At 43.8% G+C, this 25778-nt stretch overlaps 1 protein-coding gene across 1 annotated transcript; it reads right to left on the reverse strand.

Moving 5' to 3' along the window:
• Positions 1-958: 958 nt before the first annotated feature.
• SLC10A1 (solute carrier family 10 member 1) lies at positions 959-24736 on the reverse strand. Its single transcript, XM_036844921.1, has 5 exons — positions 24268-24736; positions 13079-13289; positions 5625-5803; positions 3869-4065; positions 959-1984 (listed from the first exon to the last, which is right to left on the reverse strand). Exons 1-5 carry the CDS (start codon positions 24621-24623, stop codon positions 1878-1880), a joined length of 1050 nt encoding a protein of 349 aa, XP_036700816.1. The 5' UTR covers positions 24624-24736; the 3' UTR covers positions 959-1877.
• Between the last annotated feature and the right edge of the window lie 1042 nt (positions 24737-25778).

Raw genomic sequence — 25778 nt, forward strand, 5'->3', positions numbered from 1 at the left:
CCAGGGAAGTCCTTGTAACTTGTTTTTTATATGCAGTTGGCCCTTGAACAACACAGGTTTGATCTTCATGGGTCCACTTATATACAGACTTTTTTCAATAAGTACGCGTTGCCGTATTACACGATCCATGGTTGGTTGAATCAGTTGACGAATTTTAGATACAGAGGGCTGACTAAATTATACTCGAATTTTCAGCATCGTGGAGGTTGGCTTAGTCAACTTAGTCCTCTAAGGAAAGTTTGAGTGTAATATATCTCAGGTTCAGCTATACCTTCCTCAAAAAGCTGAACTTAACATTTGTTTTGCCTCACCCAGTCTACTAGTAGATGATGTCAGCTAGATATGAGAGAAAACAGTTTGAACAGATATGTAAATGTGGGTAAAATATGTAAGACTGATAGGTGGTAGATCTTCTCACAATTTCTTTTTTAAAACAAATTTGCATTTTTAAGAGGTCGTTAGTGACCCAAGTTATTGGTGTTCTGGTGCTGGGAGTACTGGTAGTTCTGGACATTTGCCAGACTGATGCCCTAAAATTTACTTGTCTTGGTTTCAATTGTACCTAATCACATTAAGTGGTATGAAAATTACAAGAAACTCTAGGCATGGTCAGCTGTTTGCAAGTGTTCTTATTAATCTTTCACCTAGGTTTTTTTTTTAGATTATTTATGGCTGTGTTGGGTCTTCGTTGCTGTGCGTGGGCTTTCTTTAGTTGCGGCCAGCAGGGGCTACTCTTCATTGCAGTGCACGGGCTTCTCATTGCGGTGGCTTTTGTCGCGGAGCACGGGCTCTAGGTACGCGGGCTTCGGTAGTTGTGGCTCGCGGGCTCTAGAGCGCAGGCTCCGTAGTTGTGGCGCACGGGCTTAGTTGCTCCGCGGCATGTGGGTCTTCCTAGACCAGGGCTTGAACCCGTGTACCCTGCATTGGCAGGTGGATTCTTAACCACTGCGCCACCAGGGAAGCCCTGTCACCTAGTTTTTTATGCCTATGAGCCAGATGGAAAACGTCTGAATTTCATTGGGGAAAATTTGAAACTTAAGGATTTTAGTTACTTTACTTTGACTTAGCAACCACTAATTTCAGCAATAGCGTACAGTACTCTGAATTTGGAGGGAGCATAATGTGAAAACTACTGATACCTAATGAAGTGATGGGATAGATGATTAGATTAGTGAAACTATTCTGTTGGTATTTGTACTTGTTTTCTGGCTTTTCTTTTTTAAAGTTTTCCTTCTCTTCTGGAATTGTGTTCTTAAAATGTTCTTTCATTTCATTATAGCTGAGGTTTTGAGTTTGTCTTACCCAACTGTTTTTGCACTTTATTTTGTCTGCTTTTGCATACTTGGTGTCATGTTCTCAGGAGCTTTAATTCCAGTGACGTCAAAAGGGAAGGAATGGGATCTGAATATTTAAGGTTAGAAAGGACTTCTGAAGTCTATTAATCCTACAGTACTCTGAGCATGTATTTCCCTTTTGGGTCACAAAACTTGGAACAGAATTTGGGTATTTGATTTTAGGGTAAAAACCCATTTATTGACTAGTTCAGAAATTGCTTTTTTATGCCTATCAGGCACTGTTCTAGAGATGCAAGGGCAAAAGGCACTTTTGGTTCCTGCCTTCGCAGGGCTGTCATTGAATAAGTCTTTTATTTTTTAGACAAGTATCAAGTTCTAAGCTGGGAATAGGTGAGGCTTTTTGGGGTAGACTGCCAGTTTGTCCTCCACGCAAGGCTTGATGATTCTGGTAGTTTTTGCTGGAAATGCTAGAGAAAGACTCAGACCCCCCTGATGGTGTTTTCATCTTTCTGCTCTGTGTATATTTTGCCACGTTGGCTTTCTGAATTGCCTTCTGACCAGAATCCAGGTCACTGGGGAAGGCTAGGCTGTGTAAGGGGGGCACGCCTCCCCTTTGTGGGTGCCATTTCCCAGAGCTGTTGGAATGGTTTCTTCAGTTGTGTCAGCTTTGTAGATCATTTCTGTTTTATCTGTAAAGTTGAAAAGGGTCATAGGTTAGGAAGAACAAAAGAGTAGTTAAAAAGCTTGTTCTATCTGGGAGATAAAAGAATACCAACTTACTCCCAGGTGTCCTGTGTTTTTGTTTTCTCCCCCCATCTCTTTACCACCTCTTCTCCCGTGACTTAAACTGAGGAAAGATTTGCTTTCCCCTCAACATCCCTAATGGTAATACTAGTAACAAAAGATCTAATAAAGAGCACTGACTCTTCATCACTCCATCTCTAACTTCTTAGTACACACAGTACAGATGGGGAGTTGAGTTTATGTAAGCAAAGGTTGACTGTTGCATTCTGGGAGCCAGTGGGGGCAGGGAGGAAAATGCATTAAGTGGGAAGTCTTCCAAGGGGTGTTTCCATACCCCTATCATTGTGGTGTCGGGTCTACCCCTTTTTCTGCCTGCATGGCGGTGGTGAGGAGCTACAATTATGGTCCCCCTTTCCTGTTCTCCCATCTCTCTAGAAGGGTACAAGGGTCAAAAGCGCAAAAACTTGTGACAGATTCTTTAACTTGAGCACTGCTGCTTGGGCCCAGACAGTACAAGAGCTCCAAAGATGTGAGTTATTTGCACTTCGTTTTGCCACAGGGGTCTTGCTAGGTACATTGGTTTTGAGAGCCAGAGACTCAGAATATGGCCTCTTGAGGGCATTTCAGGCCTTTCTTGGACTAAAACTGCAAACCTGGGAATCTGCTTTTTTTGTTAAAGAGGGTGGAGTGTTCAATGGGTAACAAATATCTTGAGTTGCTCTCAAGAGAAGTATCAGATTAGATTGTTTTCCACAGCTCCACTGTAGTTTTGAACCAAAGCTTAGTAAAAATGGTTCTGAAGTAAGGTTACTTACTTATTGGTTTCTTTTTGGCTGCTTGATAACCAATTCTACATCTTTTAAGTTAATTGTAAGTCTTCATTTGCTACTATAAGATGATAAATTCTACCAGGGTAAGTTGTATCTTTCTCATAGGGTGTAAATCAGTCTCCAGGGTCTAGAAGAGGTCTCCAAGGCATCCTCAAGTTTGTGGGAAATGAGTCAATTGAAGGATTTGAGTGGTTGAGATGAATATACTAATAATGTTTAGAGTTATAAAATACTGAAATATGTTACCAACTGAGATTTGAGTTTTCTGGTTTGAAGAAAAACCGGGGGGTTTTGATGTTCACTTTGAGGAAGGGACTCAGTGGGCTTTCTTGAGGTTTGATTATATCTTGAAGAGAATGAAATACTCTGAGCATCTTAGAAAGGAGGTGCTATTGGCTAGGAAGTTATTTAATCCAGTGGTAATTACATTAAATCATATTAAATCTAGATTATTTTGATAGTAGTTATTAATAAGCTTATACCTAAGTTTTGTTTACTGTGTAACCAGAGTTGGAATCCTCACTTTTCGATTCAGGATTATTGGGCTGCATTGCTTTCACGTTTTCTCATATAGGAGTGCCAGTGGTGCTGGGGCTCTGACCTGGTTCCATGGCTTGAGAACCTCCTCTTAACATGGAAACTTAGTGACTTCTTGTGAATAGGGCTTTTCACACAACATCTCACAACTATGTAATGTCCAAGACAGTTCTGTCCTATTTCTATACCCTGAGTCCTACGTGGTCTCCCCAGTTAAAGCAGCCAAAATCGCCTCTGTTCTATGAGGCAAACTCCACAGCTGATTCTCCCAGCAAAAATGAAGTGCAGTTATTATAGTTAGTCATGGTTCTTTGAAATCCCTTCCTGCTTATTGGTGCTGCCTGGTTCCTAATGACTTTATGGGTCACAGCCCCATCCAAAAGGTCCTTGCTGGAGACGGTTGCTGGCAGAATCATGTCCGAAATGGGAGCAGAGCTCAAAGGGGAACAGTTCAGTACTTACGCTTGGAAGGCTTGATTTTCTCATAGCACCGAAAGATGGCAATGAGGAGAAGCCCTTCTCCAAGCTGGAAAATCATATAAAGGAGAGGAAAGAAGAAAAGTGGTCCAATGACTTCAGGGGGGAAGGTCACGTTGAGGATGGTGGAGCAGAGTTGAATATTTTGGCATCCAGTCTCCATGCTGACGGTGCGTCTGCACCTGTGTAGGTTAAAAAAACAACCCCGTGTGCCCTCAGAGAAGGGATGTGAGGGTGCAACTTCACTCGCTCATCTCCTTTCTCCCAAATACTCTAAGAGAAACTGACAGTCCAACACAGGAAGATGCAAATGAGCCACATGTGTGGAGTGCACAGTTTTGAGAACAGTCGAGTTGGCCCATCTCTTAAATCACCAATCCAGCCTTGTGGGAGATGGTGACTGTTAGGTTCCTGTGGGGGAGTTTTTATGAAGGAATTTTTGAGTAGCTTGGAAATCTACAATTTGTCACTTGTGGGATTATCAAAGTGAATTTTGGAGAAATGTCTGGCTGGAGGGCTAAAAGGAAGATGGGAGCCAGTATCATTCATTGGCATATGTTGGGCTTACATATAGGACAGTTAGAATTTAAATGTAAAGTAGAAGATTGTCTAAATGTCTGGGAACCTTGCCCTGTGGTCCACTTTATGGCTTGGACATCTTTAACTCCAAAACACAATGATTAAAAGCTTGGTTCCATTATCTGTCTTTGGAGCACATTCTCGGTTTTGCTTTCCATTTTATGGATTAAAGAATGGAATGTTTGTTAACATTTAATACAACATTTTATTCACTGAAGTGCAATTAGTATATTAAAATAGTTCTTTGCTAAAAAAAATCGCCAGCACTGTCTCAGCACATTTACTATGAAGGAGACTACTGTGATGGCACTTGATGCTGTGGCCATTTATTATGACCTGTATCATTGTCTTCGTGAAAATTCATGAGTGGTCATTGGCAGCCTTTTTGACTAGTTTATCGCTGTGTGTTGCATCCTACAATAATTTGTTCTTTATTAAATTAGCCTGGTTTTTGAAATGGATAATTATTTTAAAATTGTATTTTAAAAACAGCTGTTCGGGGTGTTGTGGTGCGAGGCTGGAGTGCTGCTGTTTAGACTCCTGCGTAAACATCTGTCTGCCATGTGGCTGAAAATAGGAAATCTTGAAATGGGGTACCACTATGTATAGACAGGGTGCCTAGGGTGCCTGATGTGTCCACACTGGGCACTCAAGCTGACTGTTCCCCTAAAGTAGCAGGTGTGTTTGTGAATTAGATTAGGCTATAGCAGAGGTCCGCAACTACTTCAGCTCTGAGTGCCACTTAGCAGAGTTGCCACCCCAAGGTGTTGTGTCAAGACTAAAACCTGGACAGAAAGGGAGGAGAAGTGGGAAAGGGATTGTCAGCGCTTGTCATGAAGACATGGAGCTACTCCACCGCCATTTGCCACCAGGGAGTTGGGCAGGAGGTGGAATCTAGGCTCTGGAGGGAGCACTTTGCCATGAACTGCTGCCCTTTGGATGATTCGATGCCTTTGGTCTCTGTGTTTTGTTTCTGGGTCTGTGTTATTCATTTAGTACCTTCCCTCCCCAGTATTCCTCAGTCCAGAGTTCCTTGTTCAGTTGATACATTTGAATATATTGCTTGAAAAATGCCTTCCCGAGATCATGGATCTTACCTTTTTCTGAGAGACAAGGATGAGCATGAGACCCGTGGGACAGTGGGACCTAAAATAATACCTACCGTCTGTTAAGGCAGAACAGAGCAGAGAGAATGTAGCCTAGCAGGAAGCCGATGAAAGGCATCAGGGAGGAGGTGGCCAACAAGTGTGGTGTCATGACAAACAAAATGCTCTTGCCCACATTGAGGACAGAGAGCACTACGACAGCCACACTGCACAAAAGCAGGAGGATCATCCCTCCCTGTGAATAAGGACAAGGAGAAAATGCAATTAGAAGGATACTGGGGATATGGAAGAGCGGAGAGGGCTGGGGAAACACTGGTGGATATTGGAGGTGGAAAACATTTTAATAAATGTATTTGAAGTGGGAGGGAATGTGAAAGACCTTTATCTTTCATCTTTTTGGATTTCTTATCCGTAGCTAGGAAGCTTCCTGGAGGTCATAGATCTGATTAACACATGTTACTGAAGACTCAGCCAAGCACAGCTTCTGATTGACATCTCTGTATGGCACGTTTTCAGTGAAGTGCTATGGCTCTGAAGGATGAGAGTATTCAGTCCTCTGGCAAAGTGGATATTGTAAATGAAAGTTCTCTTTCAAAGTCTCTGAAGCCCGTCTACATATCCCTACAATACTGCCATGGCTGTGGATATTTTGGAGCTCAGGAGAAGTTATTCTTGGAACCTGTCATACTTGTCTTGAATACCTCCATTACGGGTAGGGACTTCATCCATCCATTTTATGATGAATTTAACTTCTGGAAATTGCCAAAAGTCATTTGAAGCAAAGCTGGTTAAAGCAGGTAATGAAGTCAGGTAATGTGGTTTTAGATCCTAAATGATGTATAACTGTAAAGGGATGAGCCTATTTTCTTGCGTGACCTGCAGATTGGATGATAAGAAAGTTCCCAAAAGGAGTTTGAAAATGGCTCAGGCAATAATGGCTTCATCAGAAACAGTTCGGGTCCCTGTTGGTGGGAATGTGAATTGATACAGCTGCTGTGGAGAACAGTATGGAGGTTCCTTAAAAAACGAAAAATAGAACTACCATACGACCCAGCAATCTCACTACTGGGCATATACCCTGAGAAAACCATAATTCAAAAGGACACATGTACCCCAATGTTCATTGCAGCACTATTTACAATAGCCAGGACATGGAAACAACCTAAATGTCCAACGACAGATGAATGGATAAAGAACATGTGGTACATACATATAATGGAATACTACTCAGCCATAAAAAGGAGTGAAATTGGGTCATTTGTAGCGAGGTAGATGGACCTAGAGTCTGTCATACAGAGTAAAGTAAGCCGGAAAGAGAAAAATACTGTATATTAACGCACATATATGGAATCTAGAAAAATGGTACAGATGAACCTATTCGCAGGGCAGGAATAGAGACGTAGACTGGAGAACGGACGTGGACATGGCGTGAAGGGGAGGGTGGGACGAATTGGGAGATTAGGATTGACATATATACACTACCATGCATAAGATAGATAGCTAGCAGGAACATGCTATAAAGCACAGGAAGCTCAGCTCGGTGCTCTGTGATGACCTAGATGGGTGGGATGGCGGGGGTGGGAGGGAGGTCCAAGAGGGAGGGGTTATAGGTATACATATATAGCTGACTCACTTCATTGTACAGGAGAAACTAACACAACATTGCAAAGCAATTATACTCCAATTAAAAAAAAAAAAAGTGCAAGTCCACCCTGCCTCAGGTAAGTGCTGTGAAAGCAACTGTCATCGGGAACAGTGGTATGTTTTTATTTGTTTTAAAATATATTATTTATAGTTAACATCTGACATACCATTTAAAATTTTCAATAGGCAGATTTATGAAATTAGAATGTTAAGATTTTTCAGCACGTAACAAGGATGCAAGCTTTCAAAGTGTGCTTACATGTCTGTGCATTTTAGAGGATGACACACTAAACTGATGAAATATATGCATACACCTAAGCCTCTGTCCCTCTCATCTTCTGAGTAAAAGGATATATAGCAAACTTTTCTTGAACTTACCGTGTTGTTTTGTAATGGTTACATGTTTTGGTTCCGTTTCCAGCTCATTCGCACATGTGGCGTTTTATATTTCCTAGTACCATTTTAAAAAATTGCAGTAAAATACATATAACACAAAAGTTGCCATTTTAACCATTTTTGAGTGTATAATTCAGTGGCATTAATTACATTACAATGTTGTCCTAGTGACATTTTAACATTTACTTATATTGCTCTAATTTCAGCTGTACAGTTCTGCATTTCTGTGTTTTTAAGCCATGTTGCAACTGATAATGATCATATGAAACATCACCTGTACTGATGGTGGTCCTGTCCCAGGAAAGGAAGGAATCTCACCAGTAACAACATGCTTCAGGTTTCACTGAAAGACTGATGAGCTGCTTGGTTTGCCCTTGCATTTTGAGTTAATTTCTTCCTTTTGGGTTTGTCGTCTACCTAATGTCCAGTTTTTGCCCCTATCAAAAGAGTGTAGTGGATAACATAGGGTGTACTGGGCTGCAGGGATTGTGAATGAATCCAGAAGCCCTCTTTCTCTGTGTGGGTATCACTCTCATCCCCTCACTTTAGTTCTCCCAGTCTTGGGGCCTTTGGAGTGGTTGTGAGCACAGACAATGCTGTGACCCAGGTGTGAAAGCCGTCCTCAAGACGTGTAAACTGGTGAGTCATGCAACCTCTCTTGAGTGAGGTTGACAGCACAGGACCTGGCATATTAGAACCACTGACTAAATTGTAGCTCCTATTACTACTCATAGGGAAAGGAGAGGAATTTAACATCCCAAAGTTTTTTGTCACTCTCAGTCCTGCTCTTTGTGGCCATCTCACGTCCATGACCTCCTGCTGAGAAAAGAGGCCATAGGTGGGTGCTTCTTCATAGGTCACGATGTTTTCTACCACCTGCACTGCCCTGTCATCGCTGATTGAAGCTGTGATGAGTGTCCTTTCATGGGTAGCCGACTCAGCTTGCCAGTGATCCAGGAGATAACCTGGCCCAACTCTTCTCTCATCGGTGACCTAGGCAGGTTGGTGAATGACCTAACTAGTGAGATCCTTCCTCTTGTTTAGGGAGTTTGCAGAGTTACAGAGAGGGAAGCAAGAGCAGAGGCAAGTGTTAAAATTTTGACACGGAGGCCTGGGAGCAGCAGAAGCCACGAGTTGGCAGAAGCTGTGAAACATAGGAGAGTCAGGTCAGTTCATCAGTAGCAGCAGGTATGGGAAAAGCATAGGTAGAGCGGTTGAGTCAGTGTCAGGGCGGGATCCTTATTGAAGAGTGGTGGATGGCTTATGGTAAGAGTGGCTCTTAGACCATGTCATGCTCAGGTTCACCAACTTTCTAACCACGTAGGCGTGAATAAACCCTTGCATGGGTAAGTTAAAGTATTACTTGAATTGCCTTTCCAAATGGGGCATCCCTGAAATTGTATCTTGGCGTGTCTAAATGTGACCTCCTTCTAGGGAATGCAAATGGTTGAGCAGAGTTTGAGCACATAACCCTAACCTTCTGCCAGAGCCAGTTACCAGAAGTTGGATAATTTTGATTTGAAAGTCTCTAGGAGTGTTAGGTGTGCAAAGAGGCTGGGACAATTGCTCATTTTCTAGCTTGTAACTCACTATATTATGAAACAGGAAGATTAAGGATGAGCATAGTCCTCAAAGAAACATAACACAAGGAAACTTCAGCATTTGCATCTTGACCACTTGTTTTTCTCTGCATCCTCACAGGAGTGATTCCCGTTTGGGAGTAATTGATAAATGGAGCTGTTGCCCTTCTGCTTGTCTAACCTTGGAGGTTTGGCCAGCAGCAAAGTGTCCCAAGATACACCTGCATTTTATGTGATTCTTTGTTACTGGCCTCTGTCTTTCCAGCCCAAGTATATCTCAGCCCTTTTAATGTTCTCTGGGGTCATTTTGACTCCATTTTTTGCTGTGGAATTGAGTCACGGATGTGTAACACAAGAGGAACAGGAGACATTCCCTGGGCTTCAGTAATTCTATCTGTAAAATGAGAATAAGGCAGGAGACTGAACTTCATCTTGAAGGCCTTTCTCACTTTAAGATCTGAGATTCTTTTTGCATCCTCAGAAGAACACTTTTTTTTTTTAATTGAAGTGTAGTTGATTTACAATGTTGTGTTAATTTCTGCCATACAGCAAAGTGACTCAGTTATACATGTATATATTTCATATTCTTTTCCATTATGGTTTATCACAGTATAATGAATATAGTTCCCTGTGCTATACAGTAGGACCTTGTTGTCCATCCATTCTATATATAATAGTTTGCATCTGCTAACCCCAAACTTCCACTCCATCCCTTCCCTACCCCCTGCCCCCAGCAACCACAAGTCTTTTCTTTACATCTGTGAGTCTGTTTCATAGATAAGTTCATTTATGTCATATTTTAGATATCACATATAAGTGATATCATATGGTATTTGTCTTTCTCTTCCTGACTTACTTCACTTAGTAGGATAATCTCTAGGTCCATCCATGTTGTGCAAATGTCATTATTTCGTTCTTTTTTATGGCTGAGTAGTATTCCATTGTATATATGTACCACATATTTGTATTTGTCTTTCTCAGAAGAACACTTTATTCTGAGGTAAGGAGACATGTTCTTACATCAGTTGCACTTGGGGTTCTAGTCTTTGGTTTCACCTATGAAGTGGAGGGGGGCAGAGCTGCTTTAAGTGATATCAGGAGTCACTTCACATTTTTATGTTCTGTGATTTTTTTTTTTTCTTTATTCCTATATCCCACAAACTATCTTGAGTAAGTGAAATGATAGACACATGTTTCTGGTTTTTTTGTTTGTTTTTCTGCTAATGTGTGGGAGAGACAGGACTTGCCCTTTATTCCTTTGTTTATTCTCAGGTATTAGCTGTGAGTGTTGAGAAGTCAGTGTTGAGACACAGCCTTAGGATGTTGCTTTTTGCAGGTGGGTGGGGAATAAAAATGGAGTGGGTATTTATAATACAGTATGATACATGCTGCAATGGTGTTGGGTGATAATGGGAGCAAGTAGGACAAGCATCCTGCCCAGGCTTGTGGGTTAAGGAAAACTTCCTAGAGGAGGTGCTAATTGTGTTGAGACTTGAAGGGTGAGTGGGAGTGAGTCCAGTGGGGCATGTGCAAAGAAGAGAGCTGACACTGGAGAGGTTGGTTGAGACCAAATCAAGAAAGTGCTGAGGAGCCACATGACTCCTGGGGGAGTTTAAGGAACCAGTTAAGGCCTTTAAGCAGTGGAGTGACATGATAGTTTCTTTCCAGACTCAGGTTAAAACTGGGTCAGGGAGCCAGGTTAGAAGGCTGAGTTGTCTAGTGAGAGAGGAGAGTGCCTGAATGAAGACAGTAGACACAGGGATGGAGAGACATGGGTTCAAGCAAAAGAAGGCAGAATTGACGATCACTGATGTGTGTGAGTGGGGAGGGAGAGGACGTGGAGAATGACTGTCTGGTTTCCGGCTCAGGCGGTGGGGCACGTTGAATGCCATTCACTGAGATAATCACACAGGGCGAGGAGGGGAAGAGCAGGCTTAAGGAGGTGGTTTAAATTTAAGACATACTGAATTTTAAATGCCTGAGGCATATTCAGGTAGAAAGATTTGGCAGTTAATGGATTCAGGAGTCAGGAGAGAGCTGAGAGCTGAAGATACTGTTCTGATAGTCATCAGCTTGCAGGTGGCTGTTGAGATGGACCAGATGTCATGGTGGGGAGGTCCTGGGCTTAGGGAAGAAAAGCAAGAAAAGCAGAAAGCTTGGGCTGAATGCAGAGAAGTAACTTTTACCAGAGGAACTCACAAGGGAGTCTGAAAAGAAGTGCCAGAGACGTGGTAGGAAAGCAGGTGCCCTGTCACTGAAGCTGAGGAAGAAGATTTTTGAGAAGGAGGCAGTGGTCAGCCATACCAAAAGCTGCTAAAAGAAGAGTTGAGACATGTCCATTGGATTTGGTGAAGAAAGTAGAGCAGGGGGTCATCAAGATGCTGAGTGGATGGGAGGCCAAGGAGTAGAGACTGTTGAGGCCTGGTCACTAGAGAACAGTCCTGGGGGCCAGTGTGGTGAGAGTGGAAGGTGGGTGGGGGCAACGGGTGACTCCCAGGAGCATGGCTAGGAAGGGGAGGAAAGAGAGGTGTTGGCTGGAGCGAGAAGTAGAGTCCAGTGACTCTACTTAGTAAAAAAAAAAAAAAAGGAGAGATGGGAACCAGTATCAATGTTGACTGTGAAGAACTGATATGGAAACGTTCTAGAAATGAGAGCAAGGTGGGGAGGAGGCTATGGGGGTAGAGGACATGATCAGTAAAAGGAGATTTCTGAGAAGTAAGGGTGGAGAGAACGGAAGATGCCGTCCAGAGTAGAGTGGGGTGATGAGCCATTTGGCAGGAGGAGGAAGGACTTCACATCTTCAACAGGTGGGGAGGGGGACTGTGGCCATGGCATTAGGACTACACCGGGACAAGGGCAAAAACTTCCCTTGACAATGGTAGTGTGAAAATCAAAAGACCCTGGAAACCTGACCAAACCTCTTTGTTCCAGGCCCAAAGCTGCTGGAAGCCTTGGGCCTCCAAGTAGTATGCCCTGTAGCCCAGCCCAAAGGCATAGATCCAGGGGCAGGGACCAAAACAGGCCTTCAGGAGGCGAGTTTTTCCTGAGGACCAGGATGGAGCCTGGGATCCCGGGCTGAGCAGTGAGCCAGAGGAGAGACTGATGGGAACTGAGCTCCAAGGTCACAAGAGTTGGTAGAGGAACCACTCACTCTACAAGTCTGATTTTTCCAAAGGCAGGGCAGTGGCGTGATGCCCTCACAGCACACCCCTCCACCTGCTGGGGCCAACTCACTCCACTTTCCTCCTATCCCACTCCTAAAGTGCTACAAGTGTGCCTACCACCTCTCCCCCTGGCCTCCTCCCCTCTGGCTTCTCATCCAGTCAGCCATGTTTACCCGTGATCTCCCTTGGAACTCCTCTATTCAGGCATCTCCCTAGGCTTACCCAAATCCAACCCTTTCTTCATGGTCTGGCTGAAGCCCCGCCCCCTCCTTCCATCCTCTAAGGAAGCCTTCCTTGACCACCTGGCCCTCACTAACCTCACCTCCTTACATTCTGCCAATACCTGATTGTACATTGTGTTGGATCTTGTTTCTCATCTATTATTGACTTTCTGCAAACAAACTTCGAGGACAGTGACTCCTCAGAGAGTGTAGCATAAAACTTAGCAGCTACTAGGTACATGATAAAAGTTTAATTTTATTATTAAAAAAATGATTATACCTTACAGTTGTGTGTGGTGTTTTACTGTTTTTCTCCTAACTCTTCAAAAATATTCTCATGTACATTACAATCCCATGAAGTAGGTTGTACCAATAGCAGACTTTTTTTGTTTTTTTTAAACAGGGAAGGAAACTGACATGGAAAAAGCCCAAATGACTTGCCTCAAGCCATTCACTGCGATGATGGTGGTGTTCTCGCTCCCTGCCCAGGCCCCCAGGTTCTTACCTTGGTGACATAATGTACGTATTGTGGCCGTTTGGATTTGAGGATGATGCCTATGGTGCAAGGAATGAGAATCAGGATCAGTGATATGATGATGCCGCCATAGGGCACCTTGTCCTTCAGGGTCCCATCATAGATGCCCCTGGAGTAAATGTACAGGAGGAGGGGCATCATGCCCAGGGCAAAGAAGGTGGAGCAGGTGGTCATCACGATGCTGGGTGGGAGACACAGGAAGAGTGCAGAGAGAGAGAACCCGTTAATACAGGCATAACCTCATTTTATTGCGTTTTGCAGCTGTGTTTGTTTGTTGTTTTTTTTTTTTTACAAAGTAAGGGTTTGTGGCAACCCTGCATCAAGCAAGTCTATCGGTGCTATTTTTCCAACAGCATTTGCTCGCTTCATGTCTCTGTCACATTTTAGTAAGTCTCGCAGTATTTCAAGCTTTTTCGTTATATTTGTTATGGTGATTTTTGATGTTACTATTGTAATTGTTTTGGGGCACTGCGAATCACGCCCATGTAAGACGGTGAACTCAAAGGATATAAATGTTGTGTGTGTTCTGACTACTCCACCGACTGGCTGTTCCCCCTTCTCTCTCTCTCTCCTGGGGCCTCCTTATTCCCTGAGACACAACAATATTGAAATTAGACCAGTTACTAACTAACCCTACAATGGTGTCTAAGTGTTCAAGTGAAAGGAAGAGTCACATGTCTCTCATGTTTTTAAATCAAAAGCTAGAAATGATTACACTTAGTGAGGAAGGCCTGTAGAAAGCCCAGATAGACTGAAAGCTAGGCCTCTTTCCCCAAACATTTAGCCAAGTTGTAAATGCAAAGGAAAAGTTCTTGAAGGAAATTAAAAGTGCTACCCCAGTGAACACTCGAATGATAAGAAAGCAAAAAAGCCTTAGTGCTGATACGGAGAAAGTTTGAGTGGTCTGGAGAGAAGATCAAACCAGCCACAACATACACTTAAGCCAAAGACTAATCCAGAGCAAGGCTCGAACTCTCTTCAGTTCTAGGAAGGCTGAGAGAGGTGAGGAACCTGCAGAAGAAAAGTTTGAAGCTAGCAGAGGTTGGTTCATGAGGTTTAAGGAAAGACATCATCTCCACAACATGAAAGTGCAAGGTGAAGCAGCAAGTGCTGATGTAGAAGCTGCAAGTTATCCAGAAGATCTAGCTAAGATCATCAATGAAGGTGGCTCCACTAAACAACAGATTTTCAATGTAGAGGAAACAGTGTTCTACTGGAAGAAGATGCCATCTAGGACTTCCATAGCTAGAGAGGAGAAGTCGATGCCTGGCTTCAAAGCTTCAAAGGACAGGCTGATTCTCTTGTTAGGGGCTAATGCAACTGGTGACTTTAAGTTGAAGCCAATGCTTATTCCCAAAATCTTAGGGCCCTTAAGGATTATGCTAAATCTACTCTGTGCTCTATAAATGGAGCAACAAATCCTGGATGACAGCACATCTGTTTACAACTTGGTTTACTGAATACTTCAAGTTCACTGTTGAGACCAACCGCTCAGAAAAAAGATTCCTTTCAAAATGTTACTGCTTATTGACAATGCACCTGGTCACTCAAGACGTACAAAGAGATTCATGTTGTTTCATGCCTGCTAATACAAAATCCATTCTGCAGCCCATGGATCAAGGAGTAATTTTGGCTTTCAAGTCTTACCATTTAAGAAATACATTTTGTAAGGCTATAGCTGCCATAGATAGTGATTCCTCTGATGGATCTCTGCAAAGTTAGTTGAAAACCTTCTGGAAAGGATTCACTATTCTAGATGCCATTAAGAACATTTGTGATTCGTGGAAAGAGGTCAAAATATCAACATTAACAGGAGTTTAAAAGAAGTTGATTTCAACCCTCAGGGATGACTTTGAGCAGTTCAGTGGAGGAAGTAACTGCAGATGGGGTGAAAATAGCGAGAGAGCTAGAAGTGGCGCCTGAAGATGGCACTGAATTGCTGCCATCTCCTGATAAAACTTGAATGAATGAGGAGTGCTTCTTACGGATGAGCAAAGAAAGTTGTTTCTTGAGAAGGAATCTACTCCTGGAGAAGATGCTGTGAAGATTGTTGAAATGACAACAAAGCATTTAGAATATTACATAAACTTAGTTGATAAAGCGGTGGCAGGGTTTGAAAGGATTGACTTCAATTTTGAAAGAAGTCCTACCCTGGGTAAAATGCTATCAAACTGCAAAATCATTCGTGAAAGGAAGATTCAGTCTTGTCTTATTTTAAGAAATGGTCACGGCCACCCCAGCCTTCAGCATCCACGACCCTGATCAGTCAGCAGCTGTCAGCATGGAGGCAAAACCCTCTACCAGCAAAAACTACAACTTGCTGAAGGCTCAGATGATGGTTAGAATTTTTTAGCAATAAAGTATTTTTAAATTAAGGTATGTAAATTTTTTTAGACACAATGCTGTTGCACACTCAGTAGACCACCGTATAGTTTAAACATAACTTTTATATGCCCTGGGAAACCAAAAAATCCATGTGACTCACTTTATTGTGATATTCTGCTTTATTGCAGTGGTCTGGAATTGAACCTGCAGTATCTCCAAGGTATGCCTGTACAGACTATTTTGTGGAGTGCCTGCTATGTGCCAGGCATTGTGCTAAGAACCTTACATACATTGCTTTATTTCTTTTTCCCAGTAGCTTAGGAGGTAAGCATTACTATCTCCTTTTTGCTAATGAGGAAGCTGGGGACTTGAAGAGTTGTGACTTGCCCAGGATCACACAGATAGGAAGGCTGAGGCAGGATTTGAACCGAGGTCTGTCCAACTGCTTCAGTCCCTGTGTGCTTCACTGTGGAAGGAGCCATTCTGATCTCCTCTGTAGTAGAACTCTTTTTGCTCTCTATACTTGACATAGCACAGCCCATTTTGAAGAAAGCTGTGTGATCCCATCACTCTGGCTATAGCCCATTGGAACGTAGAATAACACCTGACCTACTAAGTTGCTAAGTGCCTGCCTTAGAGCCTAGGGGATGGCTGGACATAGTGATTCTGTCTAACTAAGATAACAAGGATTAAGTACATCAAGAGCATTTTCTCACTTGGGGAGTTTGAATGTGTACACAGTGATAGAGCACTTGGTTTTGGAGAGGCATGGGAGGCATGGTCAGGCAAAAATCAAAAAACATGCAAAGAAAAAGCAGTAAACAGAGGCCAGGATTAGGAGGACTGTAAAAAATAGCAGCAAAGCAGTAAAAACAGAATAATGGAAGGACCACAATGGTGGAGCAGTAGAGAAGGCAGCAATAGTTACACATTGTTGAGTAAGTGACAAGATAATCTGGTCATCAGACCTGTTTTTTATCTTGAATAATATTCTAGTCCCCAACACCGATATTCTCATGTTCTTTACTTTCTGGTTTATCCTTAACATTATTTAAGATAAATTGAGTGTGAGTCTCAGATCCTGAATAATAGTATATCCTCCCAGCTGTAATCTGTATCCTAACTGTCCTATTACCATCTCCATTTGGAATCTCATACATGTTAATCCCAGGACCCTGTGTAGGAAGAGACCCTCCAGAAAGACCAACTGAGAGAAGAAGCTGCTAGGGAACATTCTTGGATTTGTAGACATTCACCTTACAATATATGATCTGGCTTCCATTCTAGTGGGAAGGTTGTGGATGAGGGCTTGACAAGACCCCAGGAAAACCACACTAAATGTGTGTCCCTCCTCCCTATAGCCCTATTCACTATATGCACTTCTTCATTGTTTCCATAGAGGTCAAATATGGCTTAAATGAATATCAACTACATCCTAGTCCAAAGGGTCCGGAGTATAGCCATCAAGAACACAATAGGTAGACGTATCACAAGGAATAAGAAGCTGCCAGAGGTGAGGAGAGGCCCTCAAGGGATATTGTGGACTGAATAATGGGAAAACCCTCCCTCTACGAACACCTAAGACACCTAAGCACATACTTGAGCTTGTAAGAAACAGGGAGGTTTCCAGGGACTAGAAACAAAGAATGCCAAATATTTAGTGGGTGAACTCATGCTGAAGCTACAGTGTGTGATGGGGTAGGTGGTGGGGTGTTAGTCTTGGTAATCTGGGGCTTAGGTTTTAATGCCCAAGGGAGGGACCAGAATTGAGACTTTAGGCCTATGAAAAAAGAAGAGGTGAAACTGAGACGTCAATAATAAAAGGACTATTGGAAAAATAGAACTTCTAATTCTCTCATGGGTTGAATATGAAATCATAATCAGCATGTAAAATGGTACAGCTGCTCTGGAAAAGTTTGACAGCTCTAAAAAAAGTTAAATATAGAGTTATCATATGTCCCAGTGACTCTACTGCTAGGTATATACCCACAAGAATTGACAGCATGTGTTTACACAAATACTTGTATACAAACGTTCATAGCAGCATTATCTATAATAGCTAAAAAATGGAAAACAAAATATCAACGGATAAGCAAAATATGGTGTATTCATGTAATTGAATATTCTTCAGCCATAAAAAGCAATGAAGTACTGCTATATACTATCACAAAGATGAACCTTGAAAACATTATGGTAAGTGAAAGAATCAGAAACATAAAAGGCTAGATATTATATGATTCCATTTACCTGAAATCTATAGAGACAGAAAGTAGATTAGTGGTTCCCAAGGTCTGGAGTGAGAGAGGAATGGGAGTGACTGACTGCTAATGGGTATAGGGTTTCATTTAGGGATGATTAAAATGTTCTGGAATTAGATACTTGTGGTAGTTGTACAACCTTGTGAATATACTATAAACTACTGACATATACTTTAAAAAGGTGAATTTTATGGTATATAAATTATATCTCAAAAAATAATTTTAAAAATCTAGGGAGCAGCTAAATTAATTCTTAGAGGAAAATTTATAGCCTGAAATGTTTATATAGGAAAAGAAGAAAGATTAAAAATTAATGAGCTAAGCATTTCACTCAAGAATTGAAAAGAAAAACAAAGTAAACCTAATGAAAGCAGGAGAAAGAAAATATCAAAGATGAGAGAGTAAACTTTAAAAATTATATAAATTAACTGAGAGAATCAATTAGACCAAGAGCAAGTTCTTTGCAAAGTCTAATAAAATAGACACCGCTGGCGAGACTAACCAAGAGAAAGGAAAGAGGGCACAAATTGATGTTATTATGAATGCAAAAGGAAACATAATTTCAGATACCATAAAGATTTTAGAGAGTCATAGAAGAAATCAAGGACAGTCTTCTACTTTCATTTTTCTATTCAGATTGAATGGACAATTTCCTGGGAAATATAATCTACAAAAACTAACTCAAAATGAAGCTGAAAACCTGAATCAACTTAGAATCACTAAAGACATTTAATCAGTAGTTTGAAACCTGTCATCCAAACCCCACACAATGTACATATGGTTTTACAGTAGAGTTCTACTAAACATTCAAAGTACAGATAGCCTCAGTATTATATAGAGAGCAAAAAAAGTGGAAACATGTCCCAAATTATTATATATGAATAATAAAATTTTAGAACCAAAGGTAGAAAATCACATTATGAGAAAGGAAAATTAGGGTCCAGTCTCATTTATGAACACAGAAGCAAAAGTCATAAATAAAATGTTACCAAATGAATCTAGCCATGCCTTTACAAAATAATACAATGGACAAAATGGGTTTATCCCAGCAATATAAAAATGGTTTAACATTAGACAATCTACTGATATATATCACTGTATTATCAGATTAAAGAAAAAATGGTATCATAGATGCAGAAAAGTGCCATTCAACAAAATTCAATGTTCATGCATGATAAAAATTAGCACACTAGCAACAGAATGGAAATTCCTTAACCTGAAAAGGGTTATCTGTCAAAAATCTACAGGAAATAGTAAACCTAATGGTGAAAAATTAGAGGAATAAAGCAAGGACACCTGTTCCCATCACATCACCTATTGTCTATTATACTATATAGGTCTTTTCTAGCACAGCAAAACAAGAAATAGAAAAAACATATGGATGGGAAAGGAAGAAACTAAACTTGCATTATATGCCAATGATAGGACTGTCCACAGAGGAAATCCAAGTGAATTTCCATTATAACTAGTAAATAAGAGAATCCGTGAAATTTTGATTGCACTAGCAATAAAAAACAATCGAGTTCTGATATACTACAAAAATAATTAGCAAATGAATTTTTTAAAAAGATACCATTTATAATATTCATAAAAACTATAAAATATTTAGAAATAAATCTAAAAGAGATATGCAAGATCTTTATGAAAGAAGGTATAAAACTTCATAGGTATAAAATAATGATTAATAAAAGAAAATCTGTACCATTTTCATGGATGGGAAGATTCAGTGTTATAAAGATAGCCTCTAAATTTATCCATAAATTTAATGCAAATTTAACCGAAATTCCAGAAATAGTTTTTGTAGACGTGAGACTTAATCCCAAAATTCAAGTGAAAGAGTAAAGGACCAAGAATAGCTAATGTAATTTTCAAGAACAACAAGGTAGGGCAACTTTCAGATATCAAGATTTATTAAAAGGCTGTAATTAAGAAAGTGTGATGTTGGCTCAAGGATAGAGACATAGAACAATAGAACAGAAGAGAGATCCCAGACACAAACTCATGCTTATTTGCGAATTTGGTCAACGAGAGAGATGGAATTAAAAGTTGACGGAGAAAAATTCACTCAGTGGTCCTGGGAATTTTCTCTATTCATATGGAAAAGATAAAATTAGATCACAGCATACATAATAATAAATTCTAAGTTGATCAAAGATCTCCATGTGAAAAGCAAAACTGTAAAACTTTTCAAACATAGGTGAATATCTTTATGACCTTCAAGGCAGTAAAGGATTACTTAAAGAACCCCCTGAAACATAAACTGTCAAGGAAAAATATTCGTATAGTTGGTTAAGTTAAACATTCTGTTTTATAAGACATCATTATCAAAACGTAAGGATAACCCCAAAACTGTGAGTAGACTGCTGCAACATGTAAAAACAACAAATAACTGTAAATTAATGAGAAGAAAACACCACAGTCCTATAGAAAAATAGGCAAAGGGCATTACTTTCAGAAGAGGACACCCAAATGGCCAACAGTATTTGAAAAGTTGCTAGACCTCCCATGTAATTAAATTTAAAACCACCGTGACTCATTTCACTCTCACCAGATGACAAAATTTAGAAGTCTGACAATTCCGAATACAGATGAAGACATGGAAAAACAGGGATCTTCATACACTGCCCTGGGAAGTGTGAAGTGGAATAACTACTTTGGAGACTTGTTAGTTGAAGATGTGTGAACCTCAAGACCCAGCACTCCTGCGGTCATTATATGTGCTCTCACATGTGAGCACAGGGGGAGCATGCATAGGACTTGCTCATGCCACAAAACAGGAAATCCATGTAAATGTCTGACAACAGGAGAATGGATAAATGCAAGCAAACTATAATGCAGTTCAAATGCATGAAGTAGCTCTTTTATTTATATACCTATTATCTCAAAAAAACAAGCTGTCAAATGATATGGGCAGTAGGATACCATTTATATAAAATTTAAAACCATGTAAATGCAACAGTGTATCTTGTTGATGGATATATACATATATAGTAATAGTATAAAAGGGTCTGTGGAAGTGCTGAAAGTCAAATCCTGGGAGGTGCTCCCTTCGGGGTGGGTAGAGGGGAATGAGACTGGGAAGGGCACACAGAAGGCTACAGTGCTAGCTATTGATTTCTTCTTAGGAGAAAAGCCACACAAAACTTGTGTGCTTGTTCTGATGTCCTTGAACAGAGGAGTCATGCTTACTTTGGCTTGGCATGTCGGGAGCTTTGGAATTTGCTCTGAGACTTGGTGAGCCTCATGCACTGAGGTGTGTGGGAGCCATGCTCCCAGACCCCCGAACCTCCTCCGCAGGTGCGAGTGCTGGGCGCTGGTCCTAACTTTCTGGTATCTGTGACTGTCATGATCCTGTTACCCTGAAGGACAGGGATGGGAGGCAAATTCCTGACTCTAGCTCTGAGACTGGAATCTGTTCCATAGTAACACTGTGGACCTGGATGCTTCTCAGGGGTCCAGGGACCAGGGAGAAAGGAGCACATTTGGTTTTTTCTTTACCCTTCCTACTTAAGTTCTCGGAACACTGCATACAGCCTGCTTTGGGGCATCGGTACACCCTGCTTGAGGAACAGTTTTTGAACTCCTGTCAATAGAGGCACTGGAGGCGGAAGCTGAGAGAGTTGTGAGGGGACCCATTAGAGTCTCTGTGGTGAAGTGGGAAACTTCTGGGAACCCGGGTAGCTTCTGTCTCCTCCTGCTTAGTCTTCCTCTGTCATGGTGGGGAGAGCTGTGGGAATCCTTGGGTTGTCCCCTCAGCCATTGGCTCTGGTCTCAGCTGTGAGCTGGCTGGAGGGGAGAGGGGGAGCAGGTGAACTTGAGGGGTGGTAGAGGTGTTCATCAAAGGGGCCCAGTTCCCTCTGGCACTGTCTCCTCTGTCCCCGATGAGGGCACTTTCTCTTTCTCTTGTGGGTCACCTGCCTTTTTTGGAGTATGTCTAGCAGCATCCTTGAGGAAGGAGCTGCTGGGCCTGGCTGCCTTGAGAGGCCCACCTGGCGGCCCAGCCTCCGTGAATGTGCCCGACGCCCTGTGACGGCGGCTCCCCCAGTCTCACTCCAGCTGTGAGGCAGAATGACTGGGAAGAGAGAGCCCAGGAATGGCTCCAGACACAACTTGCCCACAGATTCTCGGGGAAGCCTCTGGAAAGTCTCTGGACTTCCGCTTCCTCACGTGTAAAGTGGAATAGGTGTCCTAACATTCCTTTCTGCTCTAGATGGGAAATCGTGTGGTGGTGTACACAGATCTCAAACCCATAGCTTCTGTGTAACATCTGGGCCTCTGTCATGTACTGTTTGGCTTGCACAGTGTTGTAAAAATTTGGAACGAGTTACCAATAATTAAAAATTTGGAGATTTCACATAAAAAGGGGGACTCCATCTTCTCCTGAAAAGCAGGGAGCTGTGCAGGCACTGAGTCCCCGTTCCCACAACACCCATGGCAGAGATGCATGGCATCTGCCCCGTGGAGGGCGGCCCGTGTCTCCAAGGCTGGCGGTCACCCTCCAGCCACTCAGTTCATTTATGTACACACCCGACCCTGAAGATATATGAGTAAAAGCACAGGCTTTGGAGCCTTCAGACCTTGGACAAATGTATTAACCTCTCTAAGTCTCAGTTTCCTCATCTCTAGAATGGGGCTCTTTACAACACCTCCTCATGGGAAGCTGTATGAGGATCCCATGTAAAGTGCTTGGCCCAGTGCCTGGCTGACTTTTATTATCAGCACCATTATCATTATTATAATACATGTAACAAGTTGTCCCAGATGAATAACTCAATTTGGAATTCGAGGTCTGGCAGCACGTGATGGTGGAGGATGAGATTCTCGCTCCTCCGGTGGGGTCGGAAGCCTGGTTTAACGTGCGTGGGAAGTTTGTCTGCGGGTAGGGGCTTTATGGTAGAAGGTGGCCGTCCTGGCAGAGCATTGTCTCTTGAGGGTCTAGGTGGAAGTGACAGTTTCCAGGTGCCCAGACCAGGAGGCCTAGCAGGAGAGCATGAGTCACTGGGGGCTCTGCCGGTGGAGGCCTAGAGCCTCAGAAATGCAGATGTTTCAGAAGAGACCTCATTGGCAACCACTGGCTCAAAAGGCTGGGACATCTGGTCACTCACACTTAGAGGCTCCCCCATGATAATTTACGCTTTGCCACCCAGCTCTGCTGCTTCTACAGAGCCACGAAGCCCTGAGTACCCCTTTCCTGACCTGCAACCCTTCTACGTCAGAATTAAGGTATAGTACAAGTTTCTCTCTCCAGGACACAGAGGCTGCAATGGGCCTTGTCCACAGGCTAGATCAAGACCAGGAGCTTGTTTTGCAGCAGGAAGGACTTGGATTAGATAGAAGGAAGAATTTCCTCACTGTGAGGTGGTCGAACATTGGATATGTTCCCATGGGAGACTGTACACGCCAAGCTCTCTCTCCATCGACCACCTCAGTAAGGGTCAAATCATATGGGTAGAGAGTCCAGAGCTTCTCAGATGGCAGGTCCAGGGAACCCCCAATGATCACTATCATTTTTTCATCTAATAATCAACCCCAGCATCGCTTGGCATCCCCAGGAGGAGGCTTCCGTACCTGGCTAGTTTCCTTAGTGAAGTTCAGCCAGGGACAGGGTACTGACAGGCACAAGCAGATGGACTGTCTGAATTTACTGCCCTGCCTGGCATGGAATAGTGGATCGAACCAGAAGAGAGCGGCTTGAGACGGAGGCTTAGATAAAAGCAAGAGCTTTTATGCTGGTGAGTTTTCTTTAGCCAGCAGGGGCTGCTGTTGCAGCTGGAGCAGGCCTGACATGGCCTCACCCTGGGAGACATTCCAGACCAGAGTCCCACCTGTTTGGAAGGACGGGTGTTCAACCAGCCCCTGCAGGAGGGAGCCCTCGCTGATTTTTGCTGTGATGAGCTGGGTGGGGTTGCTGCTCTTTCCCTCCTACCACTTTGGCCAAGGCGAGGCCCATCAGGACTTGGGACCCCGACCTGGTCCTGGGAAACTCTAGGATCTACCTGGCTGTGTCTTTGCATCGAAGTGTTCCTGCGTCTGACGGGCGGATGGGGGAAGTTCGGAGAAGACAGCCCAGACAGCTGGGGGGAATCTTTGGAAGTTCCTTCCTACTCTGCAGGAATTGGAGGTGCTCTTTGGTTCCGAGCCACCTTGATCTCCCTGGAGATCTTTGAAACTAATCTGCACTCCCTTTCATATCTCTGGCCTCAAAGCAGACAACTTGCCCTGCCTGGCAGACAGGTAAAAGTTCTCCAGAGGTCCCTTTGCTTTAAGTCAGTACGGTACTCCTTCAAGACAATCCTTGTGCCCCATTCGAGGCAACTCTGGGAGTAAGGGGGCTCTCCAGGGTGCCCCTGGACCAGCTGGGCCCCTTTGGCTTGGTGCTTAAACCAAGATGTACCCCAGGTCCTGTCCCCAGCCCAGTGTGAGCTCTTGACAATCAATGCCTACCACCCCATGCCCTAGCACCCACCCAGCCCCCACTCACTCACGCCTCTGGCTTTGGCCCCCCTCTTCGCCTTGATTGTGATCTCCCATGCAGCCGCCGTCCCCAGATTGCTCCGTCTTCACCCCCCGTCCTACCTGAGGTTCATGTCCCCTTTCACGGCCAGAGTGAAGACGTTGGAGAGGTTCCCCCCCGGCGAGCAGCCACAGATCAGGATGGCCAGTGCCTCGACGTTGTTCAGCTGGAAGACCTTGCCCAGTGCAAAGGCAGTGAGGGGCATGACGCCGTACTGCGCCACCAGGGCGATGGCCAGCCCCTTAGGCTTCCAGAAGTGCACCTTGATCTTGCTGAACTCCATGGTGCAGCCCAGTGAGAGCATGATGGTTAACAGCATGATCACCAGGATGACGCTCAGCGCCCAGTCGGTGGGCCGCTTGCCGAAGTTGTGCGGCAGGGAGAAGTTGAACTGGGCAGACTCATTGAGGGCCTCCATCCTCCTGGACGGCAGCGGTGGAAAAAAGGCTGAAGACCCAGCACGCCCCTTGCTCGCCTGCTGACTCCCTGCCCTGCCCAGTCCTTGCTGGGTGCCTTCCTCAATCACCTCCCAGGGCAGGGAGCTTCAGGACAAAATGTAGATCTGAGCAAATAGAAGGATTATGCAACTGGCTGTGCTTTCTCTGGCTTTGGCCCCAAAGGAGAGAAAGCCCAGAGCCTTATCTGCAGGGCTGTTCCGGCCTCTCCTGAGCTCCTCAGCCTCTGCTGTCTTCCTGGGTGTCACTCACACCCCTCCCTCACCTCTTGGCTGCTTCTGGGACAAGAGGGCTTATATCCCCCCCCACCCCCCCGCTGAGCACGCCCACAGGCATTCTATTTCTTGGGACCAATCCAGGTCCAGCTCCTCTGTTCTCTGCTCAGCCCCTGAGGCCTCAGTTTCTGATTCAGGGGAAGGTGTCTCCCCATGCCCAGGCGGTCACCTGCATCTGCCCCCAAACCCCAGGGAATGACAGGAGTTGAGTTTTACCTTTCCCTCTTGGAAAGGGGGGTGTGGGACAGGGTAGGGGCAGGTGAGTTGCTGGCTTCCAGGAGAAGATGTGTCCATGACCCTTGTCCTGGGAGATGAGAGGTGCCTGCGTCCGTCTCACTTGTGCTGGGAAAACTTGGTCCTATCCCCAAACCTGACGGCAAGGACCCCGGGGGAGGAACGTGCCCTCACACACCTAACTCCGGGGAAGAGCCTGCTGCCATGGCTGAGGGGCCCTCGGGAGGACTGGGGGCAATTTCCCCAAAGGGCAGCTCTGAAGGAGCCCTGGCTGGGGAGGTTTATTTCTGCCCGGGCTCTTTGGCCAGCAGCCCGAGGAGCCCCATTGCTTGGGAAACTTGCTGAGAAGGAAGCAGGAACGCACAGCCTTTTCTTTCCGGTGTCCTGACTGCTCTACTTTGGCTCTGCGCCTGTCTGGGAACCAGGCTCTGGCTGAGCGGGTGACAGTGGACAGAGGCAGGCACGCCTGGTGTGTGTGGCATCTCGGGCCTCCCTCCTCCCACCCCAGCCTAGGGAAAAGCACCTTCGGAGGAAGGGCAGGGAGCAACCTTCAGGAGAATTGCGTCTAGGCTGGGCTGGAACCCAAGAGGCCTGAGTGGTGTCTCATAG

The sequence above is a fragment of the Balaenoptera musculus genome, chromosome 2 (assembly GCF_009873245.2).
Source record: "Balaenoptera musculus isolate JJ_BM4_2016_0621 chromosome 2, mBalMus1.pri.v3, whole genome shotgun sequence".
NCBI lineage: Eukaryota > Metazoa > Chordata > Mammalia > Artiodactyla > Balaenopteridae > Balaenoptera > Balaenoptera musculus.

Coding starts and splice junctions, on each gene's coding strand:
- SLC10A1 (XM_036844921.1), bottom strand. CDS start 24,623: ATGGAGGCCCTCAATGAGTCTGCCCAGTTCAACTTCTCCCTGCCGCAC. Junction 13,290..24,267: donor AAAGGGGACATGAACCTCAG/GTAGGACGGGGG, acceptor TCTCCCACCCAG/CATCGTGATGACCACCTGCT. Junction 1,985..3,868: donor GAAAATCAAGCCTTCCAAGC/GTAAGTACTGAA, acceptor TCAACTTTACAG/ATAAAACAGAAATGATCTAC.